This window comes from Myotis yumanensis, unplaced genomic scaffold, assembly GCF_028538775.1.
Source record: "Myotis yumanensis isolate MYYU_CA2020_CCGP unplaced genomic scaffold, mMyoYum1.0.hap1 SCAF_1, whole genome shotgun sequence".
NCBI classification, from domain to species: domain Eukaryota; kingdom Metazoa; phylum Chordata; class Mammalia; order Chiroptera; family Vespertilionidae; genus Myotis; species Myotis yumanensis.
This window is the reverse complement of record NW_027223752.1, coordinates 32,340,185-32,367,886: the sequence shown is the minus strand read 5'-3', so window position 1 is coordinate 32,367,886 and position 27,702 is coordinate 32,340,185. Positions and strand designations below refer to the sequence as shown.

The 27,702-nt window shown below is 38.2% G+C and overlaps 1 protein-coding gene across 1 annotated transcript in view; it reads left to right on the top strand.

Moving 5' to 3' along the window:
* Positions 1-27,345, top strand: part of PCNX1 (pecanex 1) — a 161,880-nt gene extending 134,535 nt beyond the window's left edge. The window contains 10 exon segments of the mRNA XM_070417286.1: positions 4,035-4,288; positions 6,331-6,561; positions 9,922-10,022; positions 10,735-10,885; positions 15,090-15,320; positions 16,178-16,452; positions 17,823-18,028; positions 20,355-20,800; positions 21,662-21,802; positions 21,988-27,345. Of these exon segments, the coding sequence (XP_070273387.1) occupies positions 4,035-4,288; positions 6,331-6,561; positions 9,922-10,022; positions 10,735-10,885; positions 15,090-15,320; positions 16,178-16,452; positions 17,823-18,028; positions 20,355-20,800; positions 21,662-21,802; positions 21,988-22,128 (2,177 nt within the window). The 3' untranslated portion in view covers positions 22,129-27,345.
* The last annotated feature ends 357 nt before the right edge of the window (positions 27,346-27,702 follow it).

Below are 27,702 nucleotides of genomic sequence, written 5' to 3'. Positions count from 1 at the left end.
TCTCTCTTTGTCTTTTGCTCTTGGCATTTTAATTATGTGTCTTGGTGTAGTCCTCTTTGGATTCCTTTTGTTTGGGGTTCTCTGCGCTTCTTGGACCTGTAAGTCCATTTCTTTCACCAGGTGGGGGAAGTTTTCTACCATTATTTCTTCAAATAGGTTTTCAATATCTTGCTGTCTTTCATCTTCTGGCACTCCTATAATTCTGATATTAGTGCGCTTGAAGCTGTCCCAGAGGCTCCTTACACTATCTTCACACTTTCGGATTCTTTTTTCATTTTGCTTTTCCAGTTGGGTATTTTTTGCTTCTTCGCATTTCAAATCTTTGGTTTGATTCTTGTGCTCCTCTGGTCTGTTATTGGGTATAATATTCTTTATTTCAGTCCATGTATGCTTAATTTCTAGTTTTTTATCATAGCATTGAGGGTCTCATTAGTTTTCGTGAGGCTCTCCTCAAGTTTATTGCAAGCCCTCAAAATTGCGTTTTTTAGCTCTATATCCTCCATTTCTGTCATGTTTTTTTGTCTCCGCATTTTTTATACTTTCTTGGTGCACCGCCTTGTGGTCATTGTGCACAGTCTTGTTCTAGTTGAGCCTTGATTGTTGTAGTTAATACTAGAGGGATTTGACCACCAGGCCGACTGGCTGTGGGAATTAGCTGTGGGAAAACTTCTGTCCTCTGGAGAGGTGCTAATCTAGCCTTTGCCTGAGGCGATCCGGCAAATGGCTCTGCGCAGGGCTTGGGCGGGGCGGGGCGGGTCGCAGGGGATCAACAGGGCGGGCGGTGGGAGCAGTTATGGCTGCTCTCAGTCTGTCCCCAGGGGCTCTGCCTCTCTGTCCCAGCAACCGCTGCAAACCTCGGAGGGACCGTAGCCAGACAGTCCTGCTTCTCCCGTTTGAGTCTGGGTCCCTAGAGACTCGCCCGGATCTGGAGCTCAGAGTCTGAGACTCCCTCCTGATTGAAAATGACAACCGTGCCCTCAGCCACCAGCCCGCTTTGCGCGCGCACCTCCATACCTTTAAATTTTCCACACTGCGCCTCCTCTGAGCCTCGGAATGCTGTTGTCTTTCCTTCTAGTTGAAGAGTCTCTCCTCAGCCAGCCTTCCTGTGGTTCTGGGTGATGTCCGTTCCGTCTTTTAGTTGTATTTTTGAAGTGGTTGTTTGCGGCAGCAGTCTCTGGTGTTTACCTATGCCGCCATCTTGGTGGTCCTCTAGTTTTTATAATTTTTATTTATTTATTTATTTATTTATTTTACCAGTTATCTTCACTATCAAGTGACTGAAAGATCTAGGTAATTGGTAGTAGATCCTCGTAAATATTGTAGAATCCCTTTCCAAGTCTCAAAATTCTGTTTTCAATTATTAATATCAATTCCTGTGCTTGTTTTCTTTTTGTTGTTTGCCTTAATTTTCTAAGCAAAATGTATTACTTGGGTATGTTGAAGTAGAAAATACTATTTTGGGTTCTTTTGTGTTTTTTTTAATCCTCGCCTGAGGATATTTTTCCATTGATTTTTAGAGACAATGGAAGAGAGAGGGAAAGACAGAGAGAAATATTGATGTGAGAGAAACACATCAATTGGTTGCTTCCTGCATGCACCCTGACTAGGGCGCGGACCAGGAAGGAGCCTGCAACTGAGGTACGTGCCCTTGACCGGAATCCAACCCAGGACCCTTCGGTCCACAGGGCAAAGCTCTATCCACTGAGCCAAACAGGCTAGGGCTAGAAAATATTCTTGGGGTTTGTTTGGTAAAGTAAAAATATCCTGCGTTAATTCATACCTTATTAACTTTCTGCTACTCTGAACAAGGTCCCTGTGTCTCCTGAGTAAAAGTCAGAACCCTCTTGCCACGTCTCTTTTCTAAAAGCCACTGTCAAAGTGATCTGCACAAATATAGCTCTTCGTGTTATTTCCTTTACTTAAAAACCTTTGACTGCCAAAACCGGTTTGGCTCAGTGGATAGAGCGTCGGCCTGCAGACTGAAGGGTCCCAGGTTCGATTCCGGTCAAGGGCATGTACTTGGGTTGCGGGCACATCCCCAGTGTGAGATGTGCAGGAGGCAGCTGATCGATGTTTCTCTCTCATCGATGTTTCTAACTCTCTATCTCTCTCCCTTCCTCTCTGTAAAAAATCAATAAAAAAATATATTAAAAAAAAAAAAGAAACATTAAAAAAAAACACCTTTGACTGCCTTCCAAAGAAGAGGATAAAGTCAATATAAGGAAGTAATAAAACGAATATCAAACCTAAGGAATAGACCCAACTTCATGCCACAGTTTAAAAAACCCAGGCTCAGGAAGTTCCTTCTAGAAATTGAGTGATTCTTCCTACCTCTCTAATCTGTTCTAGCCCGTGGATACAGAAGGACAGTTTCTCAAGACTTTTTACAAAATCAGTGTAATATCGATACCAGAAGATGGTCAAACTGGCTAAAAATGTAATTATAGTTTAGTTCACTTAGGATGACTATCGATGCAAAAATCCTCAGAACCCAGAATAAGCAAAACCCAGCAATACTTTAAGTACCTCTCACCAATTTAGTAATTGGTCCTTTTAAGTTAATTTAAGTACTAAAATAGCATATTAGTAGAATTCATCTTCTTTTAATAGATCACAGTAAACAATGTAATATGATTCTCTCGAAAGATGCCAAAGGACATTTGATTAAATTTTATTTCTGTTACTTCTTTGAAGAATACTTTATAAGATTACATATGTTCCTATTCTGAAAGAAAATATATATGTATGTATATTGTCATATCATGGGCAATCATCAACTACAGCAGGCATTCCTGTTATTGTCAAGTTCGAGACAGTTTTTCTTGTTACTACAATGTGTCATTATTTTGGAAGTGTTTGCCAATATAATTAAAGTAGAAAATAATAAAATTGCTGATGGTTCTAGAGAACTAATCATACATTTTATTAGGTTGGTTAAGCTTACCTATTCAGCATGTCTTTTATCACACCACCACCACCACCATGTCGGACTAGGTTTCCTGGCACCTTTTTCTTTCAAAGCGATGTGTTTTAAACATGGATGGTATATACATTCTCTCTAAAGGAAAAAAATGTATAGTGCCACTTGTTATTTTTATTATAATTCAATTTAATATATTTAAGTTCTTATATAATATAAAGAATTTACAAATTAAATAGAAGCAAGACCACATAACAAAATAAAAATTAACATCAGTGTGATGGGTGATATTTTGCTAGTATTAGATTGCTGTGAGTCTAATTCAATATTTAATCTAATTTTGTATTTTTACTTCAATAACACTAATGCAGAGGATGGTTGTTTGATGAGTATCTTGTATAAAAGAATGTAACTTCAAAGCATTGTTTGCTAGTGCAGAATAATCAGTCTTCATACATACATAATTGAAACTTGTATCAGCAGGTAAAACTCAAATGCCAGTTATGTAATCTTATCCATATTATTGGAATTGGCAACAGAAAAATTTTAATTATGTATTTAACATTAAATTATAATGAACTGTTACTAGTTATACAGCCAAATAAGCAGGATGTATATAACATATTGGCTTGCAGTGTGGACATGATGCTGGTAAACAGCTTTCATTCTTTTGAGTTCTGCATGTCCATCTGTATTAGGTGCCCTGGGATGATTCGTTTCTCATTCCACTCTTCCTTTTCAGAATTAACACAACCCTCATGAGATATACCTTTACTAATTTGGTCTTCATTTGATAAGAATGCAGTTATAAGCCCAATTTGAAAAGTTTGAGAATTGGTGAATAAAAATGAAGGAGGTTAGTTACTCTACGGTACAAACCCTCAGAACCTTGAATGTGCTAATGCATGTCATTCTGTAGGAGATGAATATACAGTGTGCCTGGTCTCAGGAGCTTGCTGCCGTTTGTTAATGACCATTCTAAGGCAATCAGTCACATACTTTCATTTGCTATAAACGGTCTTCTCTCTAGATTTCTTGTCTTTAAAGCATTTGTTTTCCCACTTTATGATTTTGTCCTCCCTTTGTAAGTGGTCTCTGTCTCTCTTTTTTTAAGGTACTTACTGTCAACAGCGGGAAGTAGAGGCCATAACTGAAGGTGTGGAAGAAGATGAAGGGTTTTGCTGTTGTGAACCCGGCCATGTTCCTCATGTGCTGTCATTCAATGCTGCATTTAGCCAGCGCTGGCTGGCCTGGGAAGTCATAGTCACCAAGTACATTCTGGAGGGTTACAGCATCACTGACAACAGTGCTGCTTCTATGCTTCAAGTCTTTGATCTTCGAAAAGTACTCACCACTTACTATGTCAAGGTAGGGTATGCGCCTACTTAGCTCTTCTAGTAACTGAAGACTCTTCTTGAAAAAGATATATATATAAAATTTTATATATATATATATATACAATATATATATATATAAATTTTTTAACTTGTGCTTTGCTTCTATATAGTGATTTCAATTCTCTAGTATCCAGTATAGTCACTAAATTATACCTATGAAGGTTTCCTCTGTTTTTTTCTTTAGTGAAACTTATTCATTGTTCATTAATATTAGTAGCTACCATTTGTAGCTCATATGTTCTAGGCACTGTGCTGAGAAATATACACACACATACACATACATGTATCTTACCTAATTCTCTAAAGCAGTGGTCGGCAAACTGCGGCTCGCGAGCCACATGCGGCTCTTTAGCCCCTTGAGTGTGGCTCTTCCTAAGCCTTAGGAGTACCCTAATTAAGTTAATAACAATGTACCTACCTATATAGTTTAAGTTTAAAAAATCTGGCTCTCAAAAGAAATTTCAATCGTTGTACTGTTGATATTTGGGTCTTTTGACTAATGAGTTGGCCGACCACTGCTCTAAAGTAATATTACATCCTTGTTTTACAAATAAACAAATTAAGAATTAGAAGTCTACTTGCCCAAAGATCTCTAACTAGCAAGTAAAGTTAGGGATTTAAAATCTAGGCTTGTCTGACTCCTAAGCCCTTGCTGTTAACCACTGCTTTGCACTACTTTCAACAAGCTGAATAAAAGTATTGCAAGATTTGAGAGGTCACCAAGATCACTCAGGTTCAATAGTTTGCTATAAGGACTCACAGAACTCAGCAGAGCCATTATACTCACAGGTAGGATTTATTAAGGTGGAAGGATACAGATTAAGATCAACCAAGTAGGCACATAGGGCAGAGTCCAGAGATACCAAGGCATGAGCTTCCAGTTGTCCTCTCCCAGTGGAATTGTACCAACAATGCCTGTTTCTCCTGCCAAGTGTGTGATAATACTCACAGAGTGTTGTCAATCAGGGAAGCTCACCTGGGTCTCAGGGTGAAGAGTTTTTTATTGGAGTGAAATCACTTAGATGTGATTGGGCACCTACATGTCCAACTTTAGTCTCCAGCCCCTCTAGAGGTCAAAGCTCTAAGCCTCCAGGTGAACAAAAACTCTTTTAGAGCTTACCTCTCAGGACCCAAGTGCAAAGCCCAAAACTCTTTGGGCAGGGTTAGTTCTATACTACACAGGGGTTTTTTTGTTTGTTTTTGCTAAAGATTTTGCAGAAGTACATCATGGTTATGATTTGGGAGCTTGCAGGCAAATCCAATATTTTCAGGAGGAAAATATGTGCTAAACTTTAATGACCCTTATCTGAATTTTTCGTATTTTGTGTTGTTACCTATATATGCCACCTTACTTGTGCTGACTGGGGTGAACCTTGAGTCTTCTATTTAATGTTTTGTTAAACACAACCTCAGGAAGATAGATTGATTTTACAAATTTTACGTGTGTGTGGCATTTTCTGTCTCTAAGTATGTATATTTCTATTGCTTTATCATCTGTAATAATAAAAGCGTAATATGCTAATTAGATCAGACAGCCGAATGACCTTCCGGATGAAGCCGGGGCTGCGAGGGTCAAGCCCCTTGCACGAATTTCGTGCATCAGGCCTCTAGTTAGATATATTTCTATAACTTCAGCTAGGATAACAGGATGATTTAGTAGTTTTCTATAAGAAAATTTTCAAAAGCAATGCACCACAATAAAGGCTTTTCACCTCTCTTAAAAGATTCTAAATTCAAAAGCCCCAAAATCAGTAAACTAGAATTATTTTTGAAGTTGCCTTGCTGAATTTGTGGATTATAATTTTAAAAGTATTAAATGTTTTTTTCATCCAGGAAGACCTGAGGTACATACTTTTATAGCATTCTTAAGATGTATATTTATAATATTGAGCCAGAATAATATATTTTTGATTTGTATTGTCAATATAAACAGTTGGAATTTATTTACTGAAGATTGAAATTAATTCAAATGTGATTTAGCTCAAATTTTTGCTTTTATCTTTTCCTCATTAGGGAATCATCTATTATGTTACAACCTCTTCTAAGCTAGAAGAGTGGCTAGCTAATGAGACAATGCAGGAGGGACTACGTCTGTACGCGGATCGAAATTATGTGGATGTGGACCCGACATTTAATCCCAACATCGATGAAGACTATGACCATAGACTGGCGGGCATATCCAGGGAGAGTTTCTGTGTGATTTACCTCAACTGGATCGAGTATTGCTCTTCCCGAAGGGCAAAGGTAGAGTTATTTCATTTATAACTCTGAGTCCGTTTTTCTAAAGATGGGAAGACTATCTTTTCATTATGAGGCCTTCCTATTTCTGACCTTTCTGGTTCAGTATGGTGGGGCCAAACTAACCAACTCTGCCAAAACAACTCTGCCTCGTTCTTTCACCTGCAGGGTCATAATCTCACCTTCTAATTAGCGTGGCCTCCGTCCTGTGTGTGCACATACGTATACACAAAATTAGGTTACAGGTCATAGGCAGCTCCTTAAATTCTACGTTTTGCAGCACCTCACACACACACACTCTCACACACCAGAATAATTTAATATCTTTGTCCCAAATGCAAACCAAATTCAAAGTCTAAACCAGTGCAGTCTAATAGCATTTTCTGTGATGATGGAGATGTTCTATGCTGATCCAGTGTGGTAGTTACTAAACCACCACATCTGGCTATGGTTAAACACTTGAAATGTGGGCAGTATGACTGTTCACTTAGACCAAGCATGTCAAACTCGCGGGCCGCACGCAAATATTTTTGCAGCCCAGCCAATATAATGGTATGTAAGAAACATTTTAATAAAAATGTCATAACTTAATTTTTTACAATATCCTATTATACATAATTATTAATAACAAAGTAAAACGTTCGCTAATGACTGATTACTATAATCGTGTTGCATTCATTTCCCTTACGTGCCTTACACACAGGCGCACCATTTCTCTCCACTAATACTAGCAGCGCATATTTTAGCAGCTGATTGCCACGTCATTAGTCTTGTACTGACTTGTTTGATGTGCACAACAGGAAATATTTCACTTTAGCAGAACAAGAAAAATAGGTTTATTTGTGTTACACTTATTAATTTATGCAGTTATTCAGTGTCTGGTAAGTTAATGTTCAAGAAAAAATGTTAATTTTTATTAAAATGTTCTATTATTTTATGTTAACAATTACTCATTTATTTCAGCCCTTTGTATTCAGCATGTCTCTATTGAAATAAACCTACATTTCAATGAAAATTGAAGCTTTTGTTTTTTTTGCGGCCCACAGAAACTTAAACCTTGTTTATTTGGCCCATGTTAGCCTTTGAGTTTGACGTGCTTGGCCTAGACCAGTGGTCAGCAAACTCATTAGTCAACAGAGCCAAATATCAACAGTACAACAATTGAAATTTCTTTTGAGAGCCAGATTTTTTAAACTTAAACTATATAGGTAGGTACATTGTTATTAACTTAATTAGGGTACTCCTAAGGCTTAGGAAGAGCCACACTCAAGGGGCCAAAGAGCCGCATGTGGCTTGCGAGCCGCAGTTTGCTGACCACGGGTCTAGGCTGAGGATCCAAAATTTGTTTCACCTTGGTTGATTGTAATTCATTTGGTTCCTAATCACACTTCAGGATAACTTGTCTTATCCTAAAAATAAGGTGAGCTATAGACTTCATCAACTGCAACTTTCCTTCTAGGTCTCATGGCCCTCATGGCCCTCATGGCTATGATGCTCTCCTAGTTAGACTCCATGTAACACAATCACAATACCAAGCAAGGCCTGTGGTTCCAAAAGCTAATTCCTACCACCACTGTTGCTTTCCAAGCAAAGTCTGGTGTAGTTGAACCACCTAGGTACAAGATTACTCTATATCTCAGAGCATAGTGAGCCACCTGGACAACTAGCATCTTTTTTTTTTTTTTTTTAATCTTTTTTTTTTTAATATATTTTATTGATTTTTTTACAGAGAGGAAGGGAGAGGGATAGAGAGCTAGAAACATCGATGAGAGAGAAACATCGATCAGCTGCCTCCTGCACACCCCCCACTGGGGATGCCCACAACCAAGGTACATGCCCTTGACCGGAATCGAACCCGGGACCCTCCAGTCCGCAGGCCGACGCTCTATCCACTGAGCCAAACCGGCCACGGCTAGCATCGTTATTGTGGTCTGGGTGTACACACTGACTGTCTTTAGATGTAGTACCTGCTTTAGTCTTAAGTACATAGTTTTCATCAGATTTGGAAATATTTCAGCCATTATTTTTTTCAAACATTTTTTTTTCTGTCCTCCTCTTCCCTTTTTTGGAAACTCCAGTTATATTCATATTAGGCTGCCTGATGTCCTACAGCTCACTGATGCCTTTTTCAGTCTCTTTTATCTCTTTGTTGAATTTTGCAAAGTTTCTATTGCTATATTTTAAAATCACTTATTTTTTCTTCTGCATTGTTTAATATGCCGTTAATCTCGTGCAGCATTTTTTTTTTTAATCTCAAACATTGCATTTTTGGTATCTCTTGAGGTTTAACTTGTCTTTTGTATAAATCTTTCATGTTTCTACTTAGCATGATGTCATTCCGTTATCTTTTTGAACAGTTGTAATAACATTTTCAATGTCCTTATTAACTAATTCTGACATCTTGTGTCGATTTTGGGACAATTTTGATTGAGTGAGTGATTAATTGGTTATTCTTTTATGGGTCATATTTTTCTGCTACTTCACATGCCTGACAATTTTTTATTGGACTTTATGAATTTTACCTTGATGGGTGCTGAATATTTTTGTAGTCCTATAAATATTCTTGACCTTAACTCTGTGACAATTAAATTCTTTGGGGACAGTTGGATCTTTTCTGAGCTTGCTTTTAAGCTTTCTTAGGAGGGACCAGCCATTAGTCTGGAGCTGATTTTTCTCCCATTACCGAGGCAGTACCCTCCTGAGTTGTTAGAGTCGATCTTAGAGTTCTTACCACGAGGAAATAAAGTTTTGTAACTCTGTATGGCAACGGGGTTCTTCGATAGAGTATTAGGATCTTAGCTAAACATCTAAGTACTTTATACCGGGTTCTTTTTTTTTTTTTTTTTCACATCCTGGTATTATAAAGTATTATTTAGATTTTATTTAAAGATTCCAAAGACCCTCCTCATATAGTGTTTTGTTGTTTCTTTTCATTAAAACTTATCTGAGGAGGTAGAGACTAGTTGAGTTTCTTAATTTCTCTGATTCATTAAATAGATATATTCTGATTTGATAAATACATATATACCCTTTTGATTATTAACATTCCTTGTTTTTCTTTTTTTTGAGGTATAATTGACATTCAGGAGTACATCATAATGATTTTGTATTTGTATATATTGCAAAATAGTCACCATCATAAATCTAGTTAACTTCAATGACCACACATAGTTGTAATTATTTTCCTTGTGATGAGAACTTTTAAGATCTCTCTTAACAACTTCCAAATATGCAATATGGTATTGCTACGTATAATCACTACATTAAATCCCCATGACTTATTTATTTTGCAACTAGAAATTTGTACCTTAAGGCCTCCTTCACCCTGTCTTTTCTTTCTTTTTTGTTGTTGTTTATTTTTTTAAGCCACTGGATGTGGACAAAGATTCCTCCCTGGTGACTCTTTGTTATGGACTCTGTGTTCTGGGACGAAGAGCTCTGGGGACTGCATCCCACCATATGTCCAGGTAATGGCATTTCTGTTTTTAGGAAGGGATTGTGGGAAGCTGTATGATCTAAGTCTGGAATCGTCTTTCATGGAAGCGTACTGTGCTAATTTATTGCAAAAGTCTCTTCAGATGTTATATAGATCTTTTTGCTGAATATAGTTGAGTTCTAAGTGGTTAACAGAACTGGCTTTTAAAATTGACATATATGTAGGCAACTATTGATAAAATTTAATAGATTTGAGACATTTAAAAAATAATCACCCTATAACATCTCTTTTTCTAACAATTTACCTTTTTTAAATTTTTTTATCCTTCACTGCAGTTTCTGCCAGAGCATTTATACTTTGAATATAGTTGTACATTAGATTTTGGAACTCTAAATATAAACTGTATTTCTTGACATATGCATCTGAATGAATTAGAATTAAGAAGTGCCATATATTTTAAATTTTCATCTTTTCCACTAGCCCTTCCTTACTATCTTTTAACTTACATACTCTTTGCCTGTTGTTTAGTTTTATGGACTCTATTATAGTGGTTCATAAACCGCAGTCCCAGGTCAAAAGGCCCTATTCCTCAGAATTCTGCTTTAGGGGTTCTGACATTAGTTCTTGAAATCTCTATTTTTAAAACACTCTCTCATGATTGTGATGCACAACCAGATGTAAGAATCAATGTAACGGAAGACCGTTGTCAAAACATGTAAATGTTTTATCTCCAATCTTAACAGTAATTTGGAGTCATTCCTCTATGGATTGCATGCCCTGTTTAAGGGAGATTTCCGTATTTCTTCAATTCGAGATGAATGGATCTTCGCTGACATGGAATTACTAAGAAAAGTAGTAGTCCCTGGAATCCGTATGTCCATTAAACTTCATCAGGTAAGAAGAGAAAATTCCTAATCCTTTGCTACTAGTTAATTGTGCTTCTTCACTTGACTTCCAAGTTAAGTTTCTTAGGAACCTTTTGAGAAATATTCTAATTTGAAACAAAGAAAAACATGATTTATGGCAAGATGCTCTATCTTAGAATCCCGAACCTATGTTTCTACCAGTAAATTTGAATATTAATGTTAGAGGCTGACTGATCTGGGCATGAGCTTTAGGACAAGTGCAAGCAGTGAGTGACAAACTGGAAACAAGCCTTTGGCCCTGTGATACTTGCTTTGACGTCATGTGGTTGTAATGCACACCTCTTCCGTGTGATGGTTAGGTGACTCTCAGTGCAGTGCAGCAGCATCTCAGAAGTCTCCTCAATGCTGCTGTTACTGAACTGTGAGTTTCACTTAGCTGTATAGAATAATAGGTGGTTAGGAAAGATTTAGCCCTAGTTTAATCCTAGGAGGGTAAAAAAATTAAAATGAGGCCTCACAATGCATATTGTCCTGGATCACTTTGAGAATATATTATGAAATTAAGTACAATAAGGCCTCACTTAATGTTGTCAGTAGATTCTTGGAAACTGCAACATTAAGTGAAATGACATGACGAAACCAGTTTTCCCACAGGCTAATTGTTATAAACAACAGTTCCTATGGCATATTTCTGGTCACTGAAACATCACCAAACATCTAAGTAAAGATTCAAAACACTTCTAGTATTAAACATTGAAGTAAATGTGAACTATTACATATCTATAATAATAAAAGCATAACATGCTAATTAGACCTGACGTCCTTCCGGATATCCTTCCAGACGACCTTCTGGACAAAGCCAGGGCTGCAAGGGAAGCCCGGGTCCCTGGTGCCGGAGGGAAGCCGGTGCCGGCAGCTGGGGCAAGGAAGGCCTACTCTTGCACGAATTTCATGCATCGGGCCTCTAGTATTTAAGAAAGATGAATAAAAACAAGTAAGGTAGTTATTTTCCAGCCTGATTATGCCATTTCAGGGTTGCAGGTGGCTGGAGCCTCTCCCAGAAGCTCAGGGGTCAAGGCAGGCACCCACCCTGGACATTTAATGACAGCGCCCACACACAGCCACACCCATGCCCACTTAGATGGGGACAGTGGAGGCACGCCAGTTCACCTCACATGCAGAGCTTTAGGAGGTGGGAGGAAACTGGAGAAAACCACGCAGGCGTGGGGAGGATGTGCACACTCTACAGACAGCGGCCCTGGCCGGGATCATCAACATTATAATGAAACGACGCCATTCGAGGACTTGCTGTACTGGCACTTGCTGCTCTGTTCATTCCACTTGACAGTAGTACTCAGATCTGATGATAGAGACCACATGATAAGACTCATTAAAATGCATCTGCTGTGCTCACAGCTGACTGAAATCCCCCCCCCCCCCCAAATAAAAGGTGAATAACTCTTCAAGTGGTCTTACTGTGGTCTAAAGTACTGGAATGAAGTTCATGTCCCATGTTAATTTAGGAGCATTTCTAATAAGGGATATATTATTTGAAAAATCTCTGAAAAATAGAATTCTATTGTGAGGATGATGGGGAAATATATATATTTGGGATCAAATAAAGTTATCTTCAGACTAGCTTTAGAGTTTGAGACAAAATTAAATGTATGTAAAAGAAAAAGGTAATAACTATAACTTAAAATTTTTATTTATTTTGTCTTTCTCTGTCTGGTATTTCTCCTTTTGTCTTGTGATGTCCTATGAATTGCCTAAGCCTGTAAGAAATTTTCACTGTATAAAATTTTATTTGAGCCAAACTGACTACAATGCTGGGAAGCAAGATTTCAAATGCTCCCTAAAATGTTTTTTAAATCAGGTTTCTCAAAAGGTACCAATTAAATATCTCCATGTAAGAATCATCTCTTTACACAGCATAGTTATCTCACAGTTCCTGACAGGCATCTCCGTTCATCCTAAACATTATGACGGTGTCATCTCGCTGACAGAGAAGACGCCAAGGCACAGGGTCCAAAGCCTCTGATGTCTGGGTCACTGCCTCTAGTCTCGTGCTAGAGTGCTCTTGCCTGTTGCTTCGGAGTCTGTACCCTCCATGTTGCTCTGGCTGACACACTGTTGCCTGTAACAGATCTTCTCTGCGTTATGATCAGGCCCACACTTGGGAACAGCACCCTCTCACCATTAGCTTGACTGACAACAGCAGTGACAAACAGGGAGGATGAGGCAGGGGAATCAGCCGGGAGCCATGAGGGCTGGGGAGGCCATAGAGAACGCAGGTGCAACCTGCATGAGTTTTGTAATTCTGTATGCCTTTGAGGAAGATAGAGATCGACCTATAAAGTAACAAATAACACCCATTTATTGACCAGCACTTTTAGTCACGCATTGCATTGTCCATGAGGGACTCTTGGGCAGGAAAAGAAACATGCGTAAATCAATACTGGTCATCCCCAAAGTTCATATGTTATATACTCACAAAAATCCACAAAAGTGGACAATAGGTTTATATAGTAAAAGAAAGGATTAGTGCATACTTGCCATATGACCCAGCAATTTTACTCCTAGATATTTACCCAAGAAAATAAAAGGAGATGTCCACACAAACCAAATGTGCATAGCAGCTTTACTCATAATAGCTCAGAACTGGAAACAACTCAGATGTCGGTCAGTGGATGAACATACAAATTATGGGATAGCCACATGATAGAATAAGTTTACTTAACACGACAAAAAAATGAACTGTTGTGAGACACCACAACATGAATGAATCTCACACATTATGCGGAGCAAGAGAAGTCAGACATATGAAGAGTCTATATTGTATGGTTTCATTTATATAAAATTTAAAGCAGGCGAAATGAATCTGTAGATTCAGAAAGCAGATCAGTGTTTGCTTGGAATATAGAGATTGAATGCCAAAAGGCAGGAAGGAACCTTTTGGGGTGATGGAAATGTTCTACATCTAGACTTAGCTAGGCTTAGCAGTGGTTACATGGGTGTGCATATTTGTCAAAGGGCAGCTAACTACCTTTAGAGTGGGGGCATTCATTGTATGTAAATCATACCTCAGACTCGACTTTAAAAAACAATTTTGTTCCCAGAGAGCTAAAAATGTAGCTCATTACTGCAATACTGCTCCTTTTGTAAATTCCTCAATGCAACCCTATCCTCTAAATTTTAGCTAAACAAATATTTTCCAATTTTTATATATTTTCTTTGTTTTCCTCACTCAAGTTGATTTTTTCATGTCTTTATATATATATATATATATATATTTTTTTTTTTCGGTTGAAGGATCATCTGTTAGCTAACTAAAACTACATTAAAAAATCTGTAAAATTGTGTTTCTTACTAACCAGGCACTTTTCACTAGAGCCACGTCTCTAGGATGATTCTAAAACCCATGTTATCCTGCCTCTCACTCATTGAGATATGGCTCATGGTTGTGAGCTTTACAACAGATGAAGGCTCCTAGTCCTGGAGGAACTAGTGGAGTCTTCCCTGAACAACCTCTTCACCTAATAACTATTCATTCATTTGATAAGTAGGCTTTTAATATTACCATGTGCAAGATTCCATTGCAGGTAGCAAGGAAGAAACAAAAGAGTATATGAAATGTATCTCCCATTCAGAAACCTATAAATTAACTAACTATAACACAAATCTGAATGTCTGAAATGGTGTGTTATTAAGGAAATGCAAATATTACATCAGCTGCCTTCACATTTGTAATTGAGAGGTTGATAAATTTTCACTCAAGTGTGTGCTGTTTGAAGGGGAGGTGACGGGGAGCAAGAAGGCAGGATCCCCAAGAATGCACATCCAAGTCTGAGGGCTAGCCTACATGGAATAATAAAAGCATTCACTGTGCATGTGAATAATGCTTCATAATGTAAAAAGTCCTCCGATACACTGTTTCATCTCACTCTTACAACAACCTTGTTGCCAAGTTGGTTTGCAGATAATGCTGGCATTCACAAATAACAAAACTGAGGCTCAAAGAGGTTTAGCTGCTTCCTAGGTTTACCTGGTAATACCAGGACTTAAATTTTTAGAGTATTTTTCATATATTTTATGTCTAATAATATTAATGTGTGCTAATAGGAAATTTTTATTTAGTAATTGATTTAGTAACTATAGAAGTTTTTATATCATCCTGGAAGTCATTCTCTTCTTTTCCTAAAAAAAGAAAAAAATTTTATTCCTGTGTATAGGATCATTTCACTTCTTCAGATGAGTACGATGACCCCACAGTGCTCTATGAAGCCATTGTATCTCATGAGAAAAACCTCGTAATAGCCCACGAAGGCGACCCTGCGTGGCGGAGTGCGGTCCTCGCCAACTCTCCCTCCTTGCTCGCCCTGCGGCATGTCATGGATGATGGCACCAACGAGTATAAAGTCATCATGCTCAACAGACGCTACCTGAGCTTCAGGGTCATTAAAGTAAGTTTTTGAGGCATTAATTTGCATCTGAAAAAATTGCAACTTAGATAACGTTATCCAAACTTTTAAAAAGTAGTTGAAACTCTTGGAGAAATGACCATATTTCATTAGCATTTATTGTTTATAAGCACTTAGTTTTATTTATTTTGTCAATAATTTAGTCTGTCCTCTGACATTTTCTCAAGCGCTATAAAGCCTTAACATTTTTGCTTATTTCTGTTTTGGTAGTTTTTAAATCTATTTCATTTGCTATATGGGCAGAATCTCTTAAACGTCACCTCCATATTGCTAATATGATGGGATTCCTAGGTTGCAAAATAGTTCTGTAGCTTGTACTGGCCAGTCAGTGGTTCACTTTAACATTTCCTTAGGCTTTGCTTGTTGTTGTTTTTTGTTTGTTTGTTTTTGTTTTTGTTTTTTTTGTTAAACGTCTTAGGACTTTAAGGGGCTTAATCTCTGAAATTTTATTTTGATAATTTATTAAGGTTATTTTTTTCACTACTTCACTTAATCAAGCCCCAAAGTCACAAACATCCTTTAAACTCAAAATATTGTTACCTCTGATTTCTATAAAAAATATCTCATTTACAGAATTCAGTGCTTCACTGGTTTGGAAAATGAAATGGGCTACAGTTTACTTGGTATTTTTATAAGACAGGCAGAAGTCCTCTGTGCTTACTGTGTACCAGCCTGTGCACGACAATGGGAAACGGTTAACTCCTGTGCAGACGTGACCTATTTCCTGCCTTTCACAGTTGGCCGTCATGTCTTTTGTATCCCTCCCATTTCTGTGCTTCTGTTTGTATGAATTTCATTCTTGGCCCCATGACCTAATTCCCATGTGATCTGGTTTTCAGGTGAATAAGGAATGTGTCCGAGGTCTTTGGGCGGGGCAACAGCAGGAGCTTGTATTTCTACGGAACCGTAACCCCGAGAGAGGTAGCATCCAAAATGCAAAGCAGGCTCTGAGAAACATGATAAACTCATCTTGTGATCAACCTATTGGCTACCCGATCTTTGTCTCACCCCTGACAACTTCTTACTCTGACAGCCACGAACAGCTTAAAGAAATTCTTGGGGGACCTATCAGTTTGGGAAACATCAGAAACTTCATAGTGTCAACCTGGCACAGGTGAGCCACTGGGTGGTGGTGTATCCTGACCTTTGAGCTAGACAGTGTGCTTTAGTGTCACCTGGAAAGTTTGTAGGGAAAATACAGGTGCCACAGCACAATATAAATCTATTTTATCTGAACTTCAGGAAACAGAGTCTGAGCATTTATATTTTCAGGCTCTTATTAGGTAAATCTAATGTGCAACTCTGGCGAAAAACCACTGCTTTAGCATTTAGAACAATTTCGAATAGTTTCCTTTGTTCAATGTTTTTGACCTGTTTGCAGCATATTGCTGCTATTAGAATGTGTGGGTCAACAAACAGGACAAATTAGAGAAAAGCATGAGGAACTTGTGCAAATTGATTGCTTTCTTCTACCTATTGTTTTCCATTGCAGCAGTAGGGGGAGCACAGTTCATGTGGAAACTCCTGGTTGTACAGTGCAGAGATACTACTATTTTCCCAACCCAGTCATCACTCCAAGCTCAAATCTGTAGTCTGTCTTCAAGAATGCACACGATGTTTTTCTCTGCATTTTGTCTAGTAAATTGTGGTGTATGGTGTAGGAACATCATAATGTGATGACAAGTAAAGAAAAAAATCACAGAATACTATTTCTAATTTCTTAAGAGTTGTTCAGATCCTTAAATCAGAGCTTAAGAAAAGCAGGATCTGGGATTAGAGCAATAAACTCTCAAGTAGGTGTTTTTAAATTCTTCTAGAAATACCCAACATTAAAGAGTAAGTAAGGTTGCACCATTTTAACATCAGTCCCTGTCCACACAGAAGGAAGAACACAAGCCAGGGTAGTGTCAAACACATTTTTTTTTTTTTTTTTTTTTTTCAAAAAATATGTGTTGTTTGCCTGGGACCGTGGGGTTTCCCAGGATGCAGGATTTTCAGTGCTTAAACCAAGACAGTTGTGGGCAAACCAGGACAGTTGGTCCATGTTACACATAAAAAATAGACAAATGAACGAAGGAGGAATCATTACAGCAGCTCCCTCAGGTGTACTGCAGCATAAGTTAGGTTTCATTTGAATACATTAGGTTTCAGGTGTTGCAGACTTCAGAGGCACTGAGTAGACACTGGCAAGAATTCTGTTTCCAGCTGTGTTCTTAATGTCACAGCTATTCTGTGCAGTTCTTCCTGTAGTGTAGAAAGATGATAGAGTGTAGAACAGTGAGCCAATTGGGAAGTATCAAGGCAGTGAATACAAGAGAATATGAAAACATAACAGACTTTTTGTTCCTAATATTGATTACACCATAAAGACTTTCAAAGGTGACCATTAGTAGCCTTAAGCATTCAGAATAGCTAAAAAAGAATAAAGTACCTGCCTCGAAGTGGTCTTGGGATAATGCTTCCTACTCTGGTGTTTGCTCCTAGGTTGAGGAAAGGTTGTGGGGCTGGATGTAACAGTGGTGGCAATATTGAAGATTCTGATACTGGAGGGGGAACTTCTTGCATTAGCAACAATGCACCAATTGCCAATGACCCCCACAGCACCGTGTCCCAAGGAAGCATCGGAAACACAGGCCGGGGATCTGGAGCAGGACTCCATCCGCCCGTCACGGCTTACCCTCCAACACTCGGTAATGTACAACAAAATTATGTGAACAATGTTACCGTCTTAGTTGTGGGGCTCAGTATACATGGATAAAGAGGATGACATATTATCTACTTGGAAATATATAAATAGAACATTTTATTTGATTCACAGTTGGACATTATCCTATTTGTTTATAATAATCGTTTTATGTATATAAATATATCTTATTTGAAATATTTCTTTGAAAGCATCCTTTTTAAAGGCTAATATATTTAATTAACATAATTTATTCAACTTCTCCCCTATTGGACAATGATTTGGTTTCTTCTGAATGTTGTAATGATCTTTATATAAATCTTTGTAATCACGTACTATTTTTGTAGGCTGGAAACTTTGAAAATGGAATCACTATGTCAAAGTTTATGAGAATATTTAAGACTCACGATATATCATGCTGAAAATCTTTCCATAAAAGTTCTTTTTAACCAATTGTGTATTCTTACCAGTCATGCATAGGAATGCCCATCTGGTAAACTTTCTACCAGCTTTGAGTGTTACCAGGTCTCACCTCTGCTCCCAGCGTGCTCAGAGGGACAGGAGAGAGGGTGGTCTTTAATTTCTTCCTTTAATTTGCATTGCTCTGATTCCTGATATTGGAAGCTTTTAAATGAGATTATCAGCTGTTCCTCTTTCTGAAGTGCCCTTTTAAGTGTCTTGCCCATTTTTCTATTTGCTTATCTTTTTCTCATTTATATTTGTATGTTCTGATTTGAGCTCTTTGTCAGTTTTCCAGCTACAAATGTCTTTTCCATTGTCTCGTGGCTTTCCATTCCCGTCTTGTGAAGAGTGGCCTTTCGATGAGATGTTCTTAATTTTAGTGTAGAGCAGTTTACTGATCTTTTCTTTTATACTTAGTGCTTTTTGTATCCTATTTAAGAAAAATTATAAATTTTCTACAGGCAGTGTAGCTTGTCATTGGAATAGATTGTGAAGGTATTAATACTATACTTTGAGAAATAGTTCCAGATATTTCATTTTCTCATTCCATGAGGTGTTTTTTTTTATTAACTTAACTTTTACATGTGATGTATAGCCCACCTCATATGCAGCAGGAATCAGATCTCATGTTTCCATATGGTGGTCGGTGGGCCCAGCACCATCCTTTCCCTGTGGCTGCACGTGGAGCAGATGAAGTCAAGACATTTACCTCAACTTAAAAACATCCAGTGGCACTGGAATTGTTAAGATTCTGAATAGTGTATAATCAACATTTCATAGGTTGCTCTTTACCTTCTGAGCAAACCCTGAAAACTGTCAATGTGCTTCTTTAAATTACCTTTCTCTTACATTGGTTACTTTTTAATTTTCTTTTTAATTTTCAGATAAAAAGTGCCTATTGCTATTTTTTCAATATCATTAATAATAATAATTTTTTAATATGCTTTTGATTTCAGAGCGAGGAAAAGAGAGAGAGAGAGAGAGAGAGAGAGAGAGAGAGAGAGAGAACATACATGAGTGATGAGAGAGAATCATCAATCAGCTGCCTCCAGCATGCCCCACACTGGGGATCAAGCCCGCAACCCAGGCATGTGCCCTGAGTGGGGATCGAACCGTGACCTTTTGGTTCATAGGTTGATGCTCAACCCTTGAGCCACACTGCTGGGCTATAATTTTTTCTAATAATCTTCACATCACTATGAGCTAGGAAAAGGACAGATCTGAAGAATCATATTAATTCATCTGAAAAAGAACACAGAAAAACCTATTAAGTATCACTGATAATTCATAGTTATAAGTAATCCCTTTATATCTGTGAAGATTATAGTGTTATTGATAGGCAGTGCAGCTTGTCATTGGAATAGATTGTGAGGGTATTAATACAATACTTGGAGAAATAGTTCTAGAGCCTGCCACGTAGTAGATCCTTACTAATATTTCCATGAGATATCTCATTTCTGATTAAAGAAGAATTCTTGTTATTCTAAAACAGTGGTTGCCAACCTTTCGGACCTCACGGACCACCAGTGGTCCATGGACCACCGGTTGGCGACCACTGTTCTAAAATGTATCTGTGAAACTTACAGGATTTATTCCAACCTTAAATCCTGATATTTACTATAAATTCTTTGGTCGTCTTTCTTTTGCCTCAAAATTTGAATTTTAAAATGCTTCAGCAAATTAATGTTATAAAAACGGTAAAGAAAACAGATCTCAGATATTTATTTTTAACAATTTTGAATTTTTAGGAGTAAATGTTAAATTCAAGTAATTGCTTAAGGGACAAAGCCTTAGAATCTACAAAAACAAAAACAAAAAAAGAACTGTTTGACTCATTCCACTTAGAATGAGTGCTATTGTTTGTCCCCTAGGCACTAGCCACAGCACTCACTCTGTGCAGTCAGGCCTGGTCAGACAGTCCCCAGCACGGGCCTCCGTAGCCAGCCAGTCTTCCTACTGCTACAGCAGCCGGCATTCGTCCCTCCGGATGTCCACCACAGGATTTGTGCCTTGTCGGCGTTCCTCTACCAGTCAGATATCGCTTCGAAACTTACCGTCCTCCATCCAGTCCCGCCTCTCCATGGTGAACCAGATGGAACCCTCCGGTCAGAGCGGCATGGCCTGTGTGCACCATGGTCTGCCTTCTTCCAGCAGCTCCAGCCAAAGCATCCCGGCCTGCAAGCATCACACTCTCGTGGGCTTTCTTGGGACAGACGGGGGTCAGAGCAGTAGTGCTCCTGATGCACCGCCAGGCAACACCTTAAGTCCTGCCAATAATGCGCACGCCAAAAAGGGGGAGGTGATTTACAGAGTCCAAGTGAGTAAGCCCAGGTTCTTCATGCACTGTTTCTCTTATGCGTTTGTTTTTATTTCCTGTTTGTTGAGTGAAGGTGTGGTGAAAACAATCTTATATTACTTAGTCTGAAGACTAGAACATTTCTGGCAGTGTGTAACTGAAAGCAAGCAGTTCTTCAGTGGTGATGTGTTCCCTCCCAGCTGCGGTTGTGTGGCCATTGCAGAAGGTCTAACAGTAGACTGAAAGGAATTTGGGAGGTGGCTCTTTAGATTGTTTTTTATTTCATTACTAGAAGCCCAGTGCACAAATTCATGCACCAGTGGGGTCCCTGGGCCTGACCTGCGGGATTGGGCCAAAACTGGCTCTCCAACATCCCCTGAGGGGTCCCAGATTGCAAGAGAGCGCAGGCCAGCCCGAGGGACCCCACCAGTGCACAGTTGGGGCCGGGGAGGGATGTGGGAGGTTGGCCAGCTGGGGAGGGGCCGCGGGAGGGCTCCAGGGCATGTCTGGCCTGTCTCACTCAGTCCTGATCAGCCGAACCCCAGCAACAAGCTAACCTACTGGTCGGAGCCTTTGCCCCCTGGTGGTCAGTGCACATCATAGCGACTGGTCGACCAGACAACTGTCTGCCCCTGGTGGTCAGTGCACGTCATAGCGAGTGGTTGAGTAGCCTTAGCATATCATTAGCATATTACGCTTTGAATAGTTGAACGGCCGACCCGTTGGCCAGACACTTAGCATACTAGGCTTTTATTATATACGATAGGCAGTAGAGAACTTGAGACACAAAGAGTCCTATGAAATTTTTGTTTGGAATTATATAATTTTTCATCTTCAGGAGAAAAATTAATTGGAAATGATCTATATTTATTTACAATATAGATTGTGGATCCCAGTCAAATTCTGGATGGGATCAACCTGTCAAAAAGGAAAGAGCTGCAGTGGCCTGATGAGGGTATTCGGTTAAAAGCTGGGAGAAACAGCTGGAAAGACTGGAGTCCTCAGGAGGGTATGGAAGGCCATGTAAGTTTTCTGATGAAGCTGGTTGCCTGCTCTGACTCTTTTGTAGCCTGGCTGATTTGTATGCATGTTTTTAGTTGACTTACGTCCTTATGTTTAAATTATCTCATAGAATTGAGCGAAGGCAAGAGCTCGTGGGCATGTTCAGGGTCCCGCCACTAACGCCTTGTTTCATTCTGAACCACTAGGTGATTCACCGATGGGTGCCTTGCAGCAGAGACCCAGGTACTAGGTCCCACATTGACAAGACAGTACTTCTGGTCCAGATCGATGATAAGTACGTGACTGTGGTGGAAACCGGGGTGCTTGAACTTGGGGCTGAAGTGTGAGCCAGTGTTTTGTAACTACGTTTTTTGCCCCTGTCAATTCCGAGACGTTGGAGAAAGAGAGGCGAGAGCAGAGGACGCCTACAGGGATCTTTCCATCCCAAAAGGAGAGACTTCAACACCGAATGGGCTTGGCTAAGCGCCTCTCCTTCGCTCTTCGCCTTGACTCCTGTCACTGTCTTCATCCCCAAATAAAGCTGAAATATTTTTTTAAGTTAGCTGCTGAGAAAACATTTTGCATGAAGGATCAAGTTCTGTTAAAATACATCCTTTAAGAGTTTTTTCATATTCATTGCCTATGCTTTAAATCAACAAACTCTTAATTTCTAAACTTCGCCGATCTTATATTTTCTCATTTCTTTGCCAAAAATAATTGCCATGTTTTGTCATAGAACATGAAATCCATTTACTTTGATTTTTAAAAACAGATCCGTGTAGAAACCTTCAGTTGGACATAGAGCAGTATAAAGGCTTAATGTACAGTGAGAGACTATGAACAGACATATTTATCTTATTCCTTGAGCGCTAAAAACTTTAATGAAGAAAAACTGCACTAATTTTTTACAACAATGCACTAAAGTCTGAGATTTTTCAGAACATTTATTTATATATAAAAATAAAATACCATTATTTAAATTGACTTTGGGATTAACCCCTTACCCTCCCTTATAAACATACGTATCAGGAACTATGCTGCCCATTTTTCTGTTAATAGTCTGTGCTTGATGCCAGTACATTGGAGGCTGTCTTTGAAATGAATACTAAATCTCAAGAGAGAATAGCGTCATGATTGACGTTTCCCGGAGCCAGTCCTGCGCACACTCTGCCAGCTCCCGAGTCTGCGATCGTGGGTGAGCTCCAGCGGTGGGCCCCAGGTCCTTGCTGCTCTCCATCGGCACACTCTCGGGACCAGTCCTGGGAAGGAAGCACTTGTGCTTTTCAAAGAAAAAGATGAGTGTCCAGGAATTTAAAGAGAGGATTGACTGCCTTTTATTTTAAGAGTTCTTAGCTCTTGAAGTTATTCACATACAGTTCAGTTAAGTAAAGTTTTTTCAAACAAAATTATCCAAACGGTGCAGTCCTTATTGTTATATCCCTCTTTAATAACTTCTTTAATTTTTCTCTCCTTTTTCTATTACTTGAATTTTATTTCCTATAATTTATAGTGTTTAGCTGTAATTTGAAATATTTATAACTGTAAATTGACTTAATTCATATGTTGTCTCATAACATAAATTTTATTTTTTTAAATGCATGTATTCAGGGAAATTTATATGATTTACAATTGGGCTGGGTGGGAACTGCAATTTAGATTTGTCAACTGTTGGCATTTTTTAAATTCTTCTGAAAATTTTCCCTTGTTAAGTGAAAAAGAAGACTGTACGTTTCTTCTGAGTGTTTAAGAGCAGCCGTCTTTCTACCGCCTGAATGGACAGTCAGAGGAGGTGAAATTAATCTTCATCAAGCGTTCTATGTAATCTACTATATCCAAAGTATTACAGTTTCAGCCTGTGGCGCTAGCCCATTTCAAGTACTCACTAGACACTGCCTAGTGGCTACTGTATTGGACATCGTGGGTTTAATGTCTCTTTTTTATGAGGTGACAGGAGAGAGAAGCTGTTTTTCCTACTAATTGTAATATAGATCTTACAGTGTAGCATAACACTTCAGTAGAAGGAATGAAAACTAAGGAAGGAAATAAATAAATGCTTCTTACTGCATTTCCACTTAAAATCTATTTCTTTTTCCTTTTTCTAATTTAACATTCTTGTGGTTATTCAGGACCCAATGTGCCTTGTGTTAACATTTCCAGACTTCACACTTTGTAAAATTTACTGTTTAAAAACATTTGTCAATGATTTTCTAAACCTTTGCACAAAGGTACCCTTTCTAAATTGACCAATCAAAATGTGTTTCCCTGATACTGTCACTGTATTCTATATTTGCCTTTTTTTTTTTTTTTTTTTTTGGCAGTTCTGTAGTATGCCATTAAAGTTCAGGCTCTTTTTTTTTCTTCTTCTGAAAAAATATATATACTTATCTATGTATATTTATTTAAAATCTTCTCACAGGAATTTTGCTCCCCTTTGCCTGTCCCCTTTCTGAAATAAATGTGATCTTTTTATGGTCGTTACCTCGGTGAGAAGATAAGTATTAAATGCTACTAAATACTAATATTTAGTATTAAATGGAAAATAATTCACTTTCCTACATACACACACAAAAAATCTGAATTTCAGATGATTTAGTCAGAATGGCTAGAATTACTTTTATTCCTAGCCCCTACCTCCTACCCCCAATTGATAAACACACTCCTAAAAGCCAGATTTCAAATGCCAGACTAAATTTTATATGGAACACATTCATTGCATCTTGATTTGGGGTAGCAACTAGGACATTTTCCTCAAAACAGGTTGAATTTTGTTATCAGATAGCTCTTTAGTGAAGTTTTATGAATCAGGAACCCTGTTCTTATTTTTTAAGGCTAAAATGGGTAGTCTTTTACAAATTATAGTACTTTTCTAATAACTGCATTAGGGGAAAAGGTGATAATTGAAGAAATATTTCTTTCTTAACAATAATTTGACCTAAATTATTAAATAGGAATATACTTCCGTTAAATTGATCATACATGTCTTATTCTACCCCCACCCCTCAGAATAGTGAGCCATTTCGATTCCCTGCTTCACATTTTTATTAATGTGTGAGACCAGCAGAGATAATTAGTGTCTTTACTTCACAGTTGCAAAACTTTCAGAGTTCCATAAATTGAAAGTAAAAATATGAAATTAAAACTAGTATTTTATTTATTTCCTTTAAATAGAGTTTCATTAATGCCTTTTGTTGTTGTTTGATTTTATTTTTTCCCCTTTGAAAGAGAATCCTGGACTGTATATAATGTTAGCTTCTCTTCTTGTTTCCTCTCATTCAGAGGTAAAAATAATTGTATAGCTCAAAATTAAGCTTTTAGTTAATCTTTCAGCTTATAAATTGGTGTGAGCCCTCTTTTTACTCCATTTTCAATACTTGATAAGACTTTAAATGTTCATTTCTAAAGAACCAATTTTTTTTAAAGAGCCTAAATTAATATGTTGATATTTATAAGGGGCTTGGGAGAGTAGGTGGTAAGACTGTATATTTTTATGGTAAAAGGAGATTAGCTACCTTTCAGGAAATTAGTGAACAACCTTCATCAGTGTTCTGCTTTCTTTGAGTTTCCATTACTGGAAGGTTAACTTCCATTAAGTTTGAAGTATTTTTAAAGGTATTTCAAGTATATCTGAGATAATCTTTGAAACAGAAGTAGTCAGACAGTGTTTCTGTTATGAGATAAGGAAAATTCCTCTGTACTAAGTGTCAGGCAATGAAAATACAAGTTTTTATGTAGGAAACTACATCTCATTAAGAAGATGTGAACTCTCTTTCTGGGTTGGTTTATTTTTACATTTTGTATCAAAATACAAAGAACAGGCTCAGATCTAAGCAAAGGTAGCTTACTTATCCTTAATAAATTCTGAGCAGCTCCTCTGCCTCTTTGAGAAAATCTTCATTTGGTTGATGGCTGCATTGAGTCGTTCATCCAGAACAGGCTCTTTATGATTTGCTCAGAATCTAAAATTACCTTTTTCTTTTAGTTAACTTTCAAAAACCCTTCCTCCTAAATATGTGGCTTGAGAAGAAGGTAACAGTAAAATGAGTGAGCATTCTTTGAGTTTATATTTACTGGCTGCTGAACGATAAACTGCAGCCCAGTTGTTAATTGCTTTGTGTTTATTTTCATTATTTTTAAGTCCTCAGTATTCATTCTTAGTTTTTGTTGTTTTTTATAGTGTAATGTGATAATATAAAGTTACTTTGCCTGGACACAAATGAGGTATAAAACATCAATTTTTATCTAGAGGCTTTGCCTTCAATTCCAAGTGTGGGGAGAATAATGAATGTCAGTGAAGGCAGAGATGATGCTTGGAGCCTGCGACTGGAGTGGGGGCTTTCTGTTTCAGTCAGGTAGAAAGTGAGTTCTGTTGATCTGGAGAAAGGAAAATGAGCCATCACTGTGTATTTGTGCACCCTACATTTTAATATTACATTGGCTATGTAGAGGGTTATTTTTTAAGTATTAGAAAACCAGCTTCTCTTTGTTTCTCTTTTTAAAAAAATATAGCTGATATACATCTAGGCCTCATTTTTAACTTGTTAGATATTTAGGTAAGAGTTGTGGTTGAAAAGGAATTTATTATACAAATAGTTCTGGCAGGTATGTGAATGGAGTATTAATTTTGCTTAAAAACGGAAGTATGGTTTCTGCTTTGAGTCACCTCATCAAAATAATCTGTAAAGACTTATGTGTGATAAGAATTTCTTTTAATTGCTTATCAGCCACATACTCTTTCTGGGATTAGAGTAGGTAAGTCTGTGAATGAGCTGACCTTCATTATCTGCCTGTTTACAGAAGCAGCGTAACGCTCTTGAGGGAACCAGAGCTGCTAGTCATCGCAGGGTTCGTGACAGCTCTGTCCTAAGACTTGGCCTATTACATAGGATTATACTTACTTTCTTGGGCCTCAGCTCTGCACCTGACAGTTTATGATTCAGTGGAGCCAAGCTAAGGAACAAAGGTCACCTAAGGTTGTGGTCAGAGTGAACAGGGTGTTACTAGCACAGATGGGGTGATAACCTGGAACTCAAGGCAGAGGAGCAGTGGAGAATGACGGGGGTTTCGTGGCATTGTGGTTCAATGAGATTTTCAAAATTATGAAGTTTGATTCTACAACCAAAAGTATAGAAATGGGGGCAGAATCATGTCTGCTTATGCTTTTTAAACGCTTGTAGTTTAAATAAAGATAATTGTAAAAACTATACGAGCCTGGTAGTGCGCTCTGCTGAGGGAGAGGAAGGGGCTCCTGGGAGTGACTCGGGGAAGGCAGATGTGAGGAAGGCAGTGCCTCTCTGCCTGATGGCGGCTCCGGAGGCTTCACTGCCTCTACCAGCATCCAGCATAAACCCGGGATGAGAAATGTGCTCACGTGTGTGTGTGAGTGTGTGTGTGTGAGTGTGTGTGAGTGTTTGTTACTCTAAACAGTTTGTAAATATTGCAGTTGTTTAAAATGGAAAATAAAAGCTGAGATTGTATTTTTTTTTTCTTTGCAAATATATTGCATCAAAAATACAGTATCGACAGTGGATAAAACACTGAGGAAATAAATTTCTTTTTCCATTTTGCCTTTTGTCCATTTTTGTCAAATTAAGAAAAATTAGCATGTACCATATTAAATTCTGCATAATACATTTTAAAAACGTGCTTGGTTCTGAATCATTTGAAACATTTGGCCTATAAACAGGTAATTCATCTTATAATAGAAATGTACATAATTCAAAGTGTATCATAGAGATAGGCCAGACTCTCCAGCTAAAACCCGTAAGCCAATGAAAGATACGCGGACCTCAGCAATGTTCTGCATGCCTGCAGGATCTGTTTAAAATGCAGTCACATTATTATTTAAAAATCAGTATTTCCTCTTCAGTCACAACACCATGGGTTTTCCCATGTTTTCTTTTCAGCAGTTACTTGACTCTCCT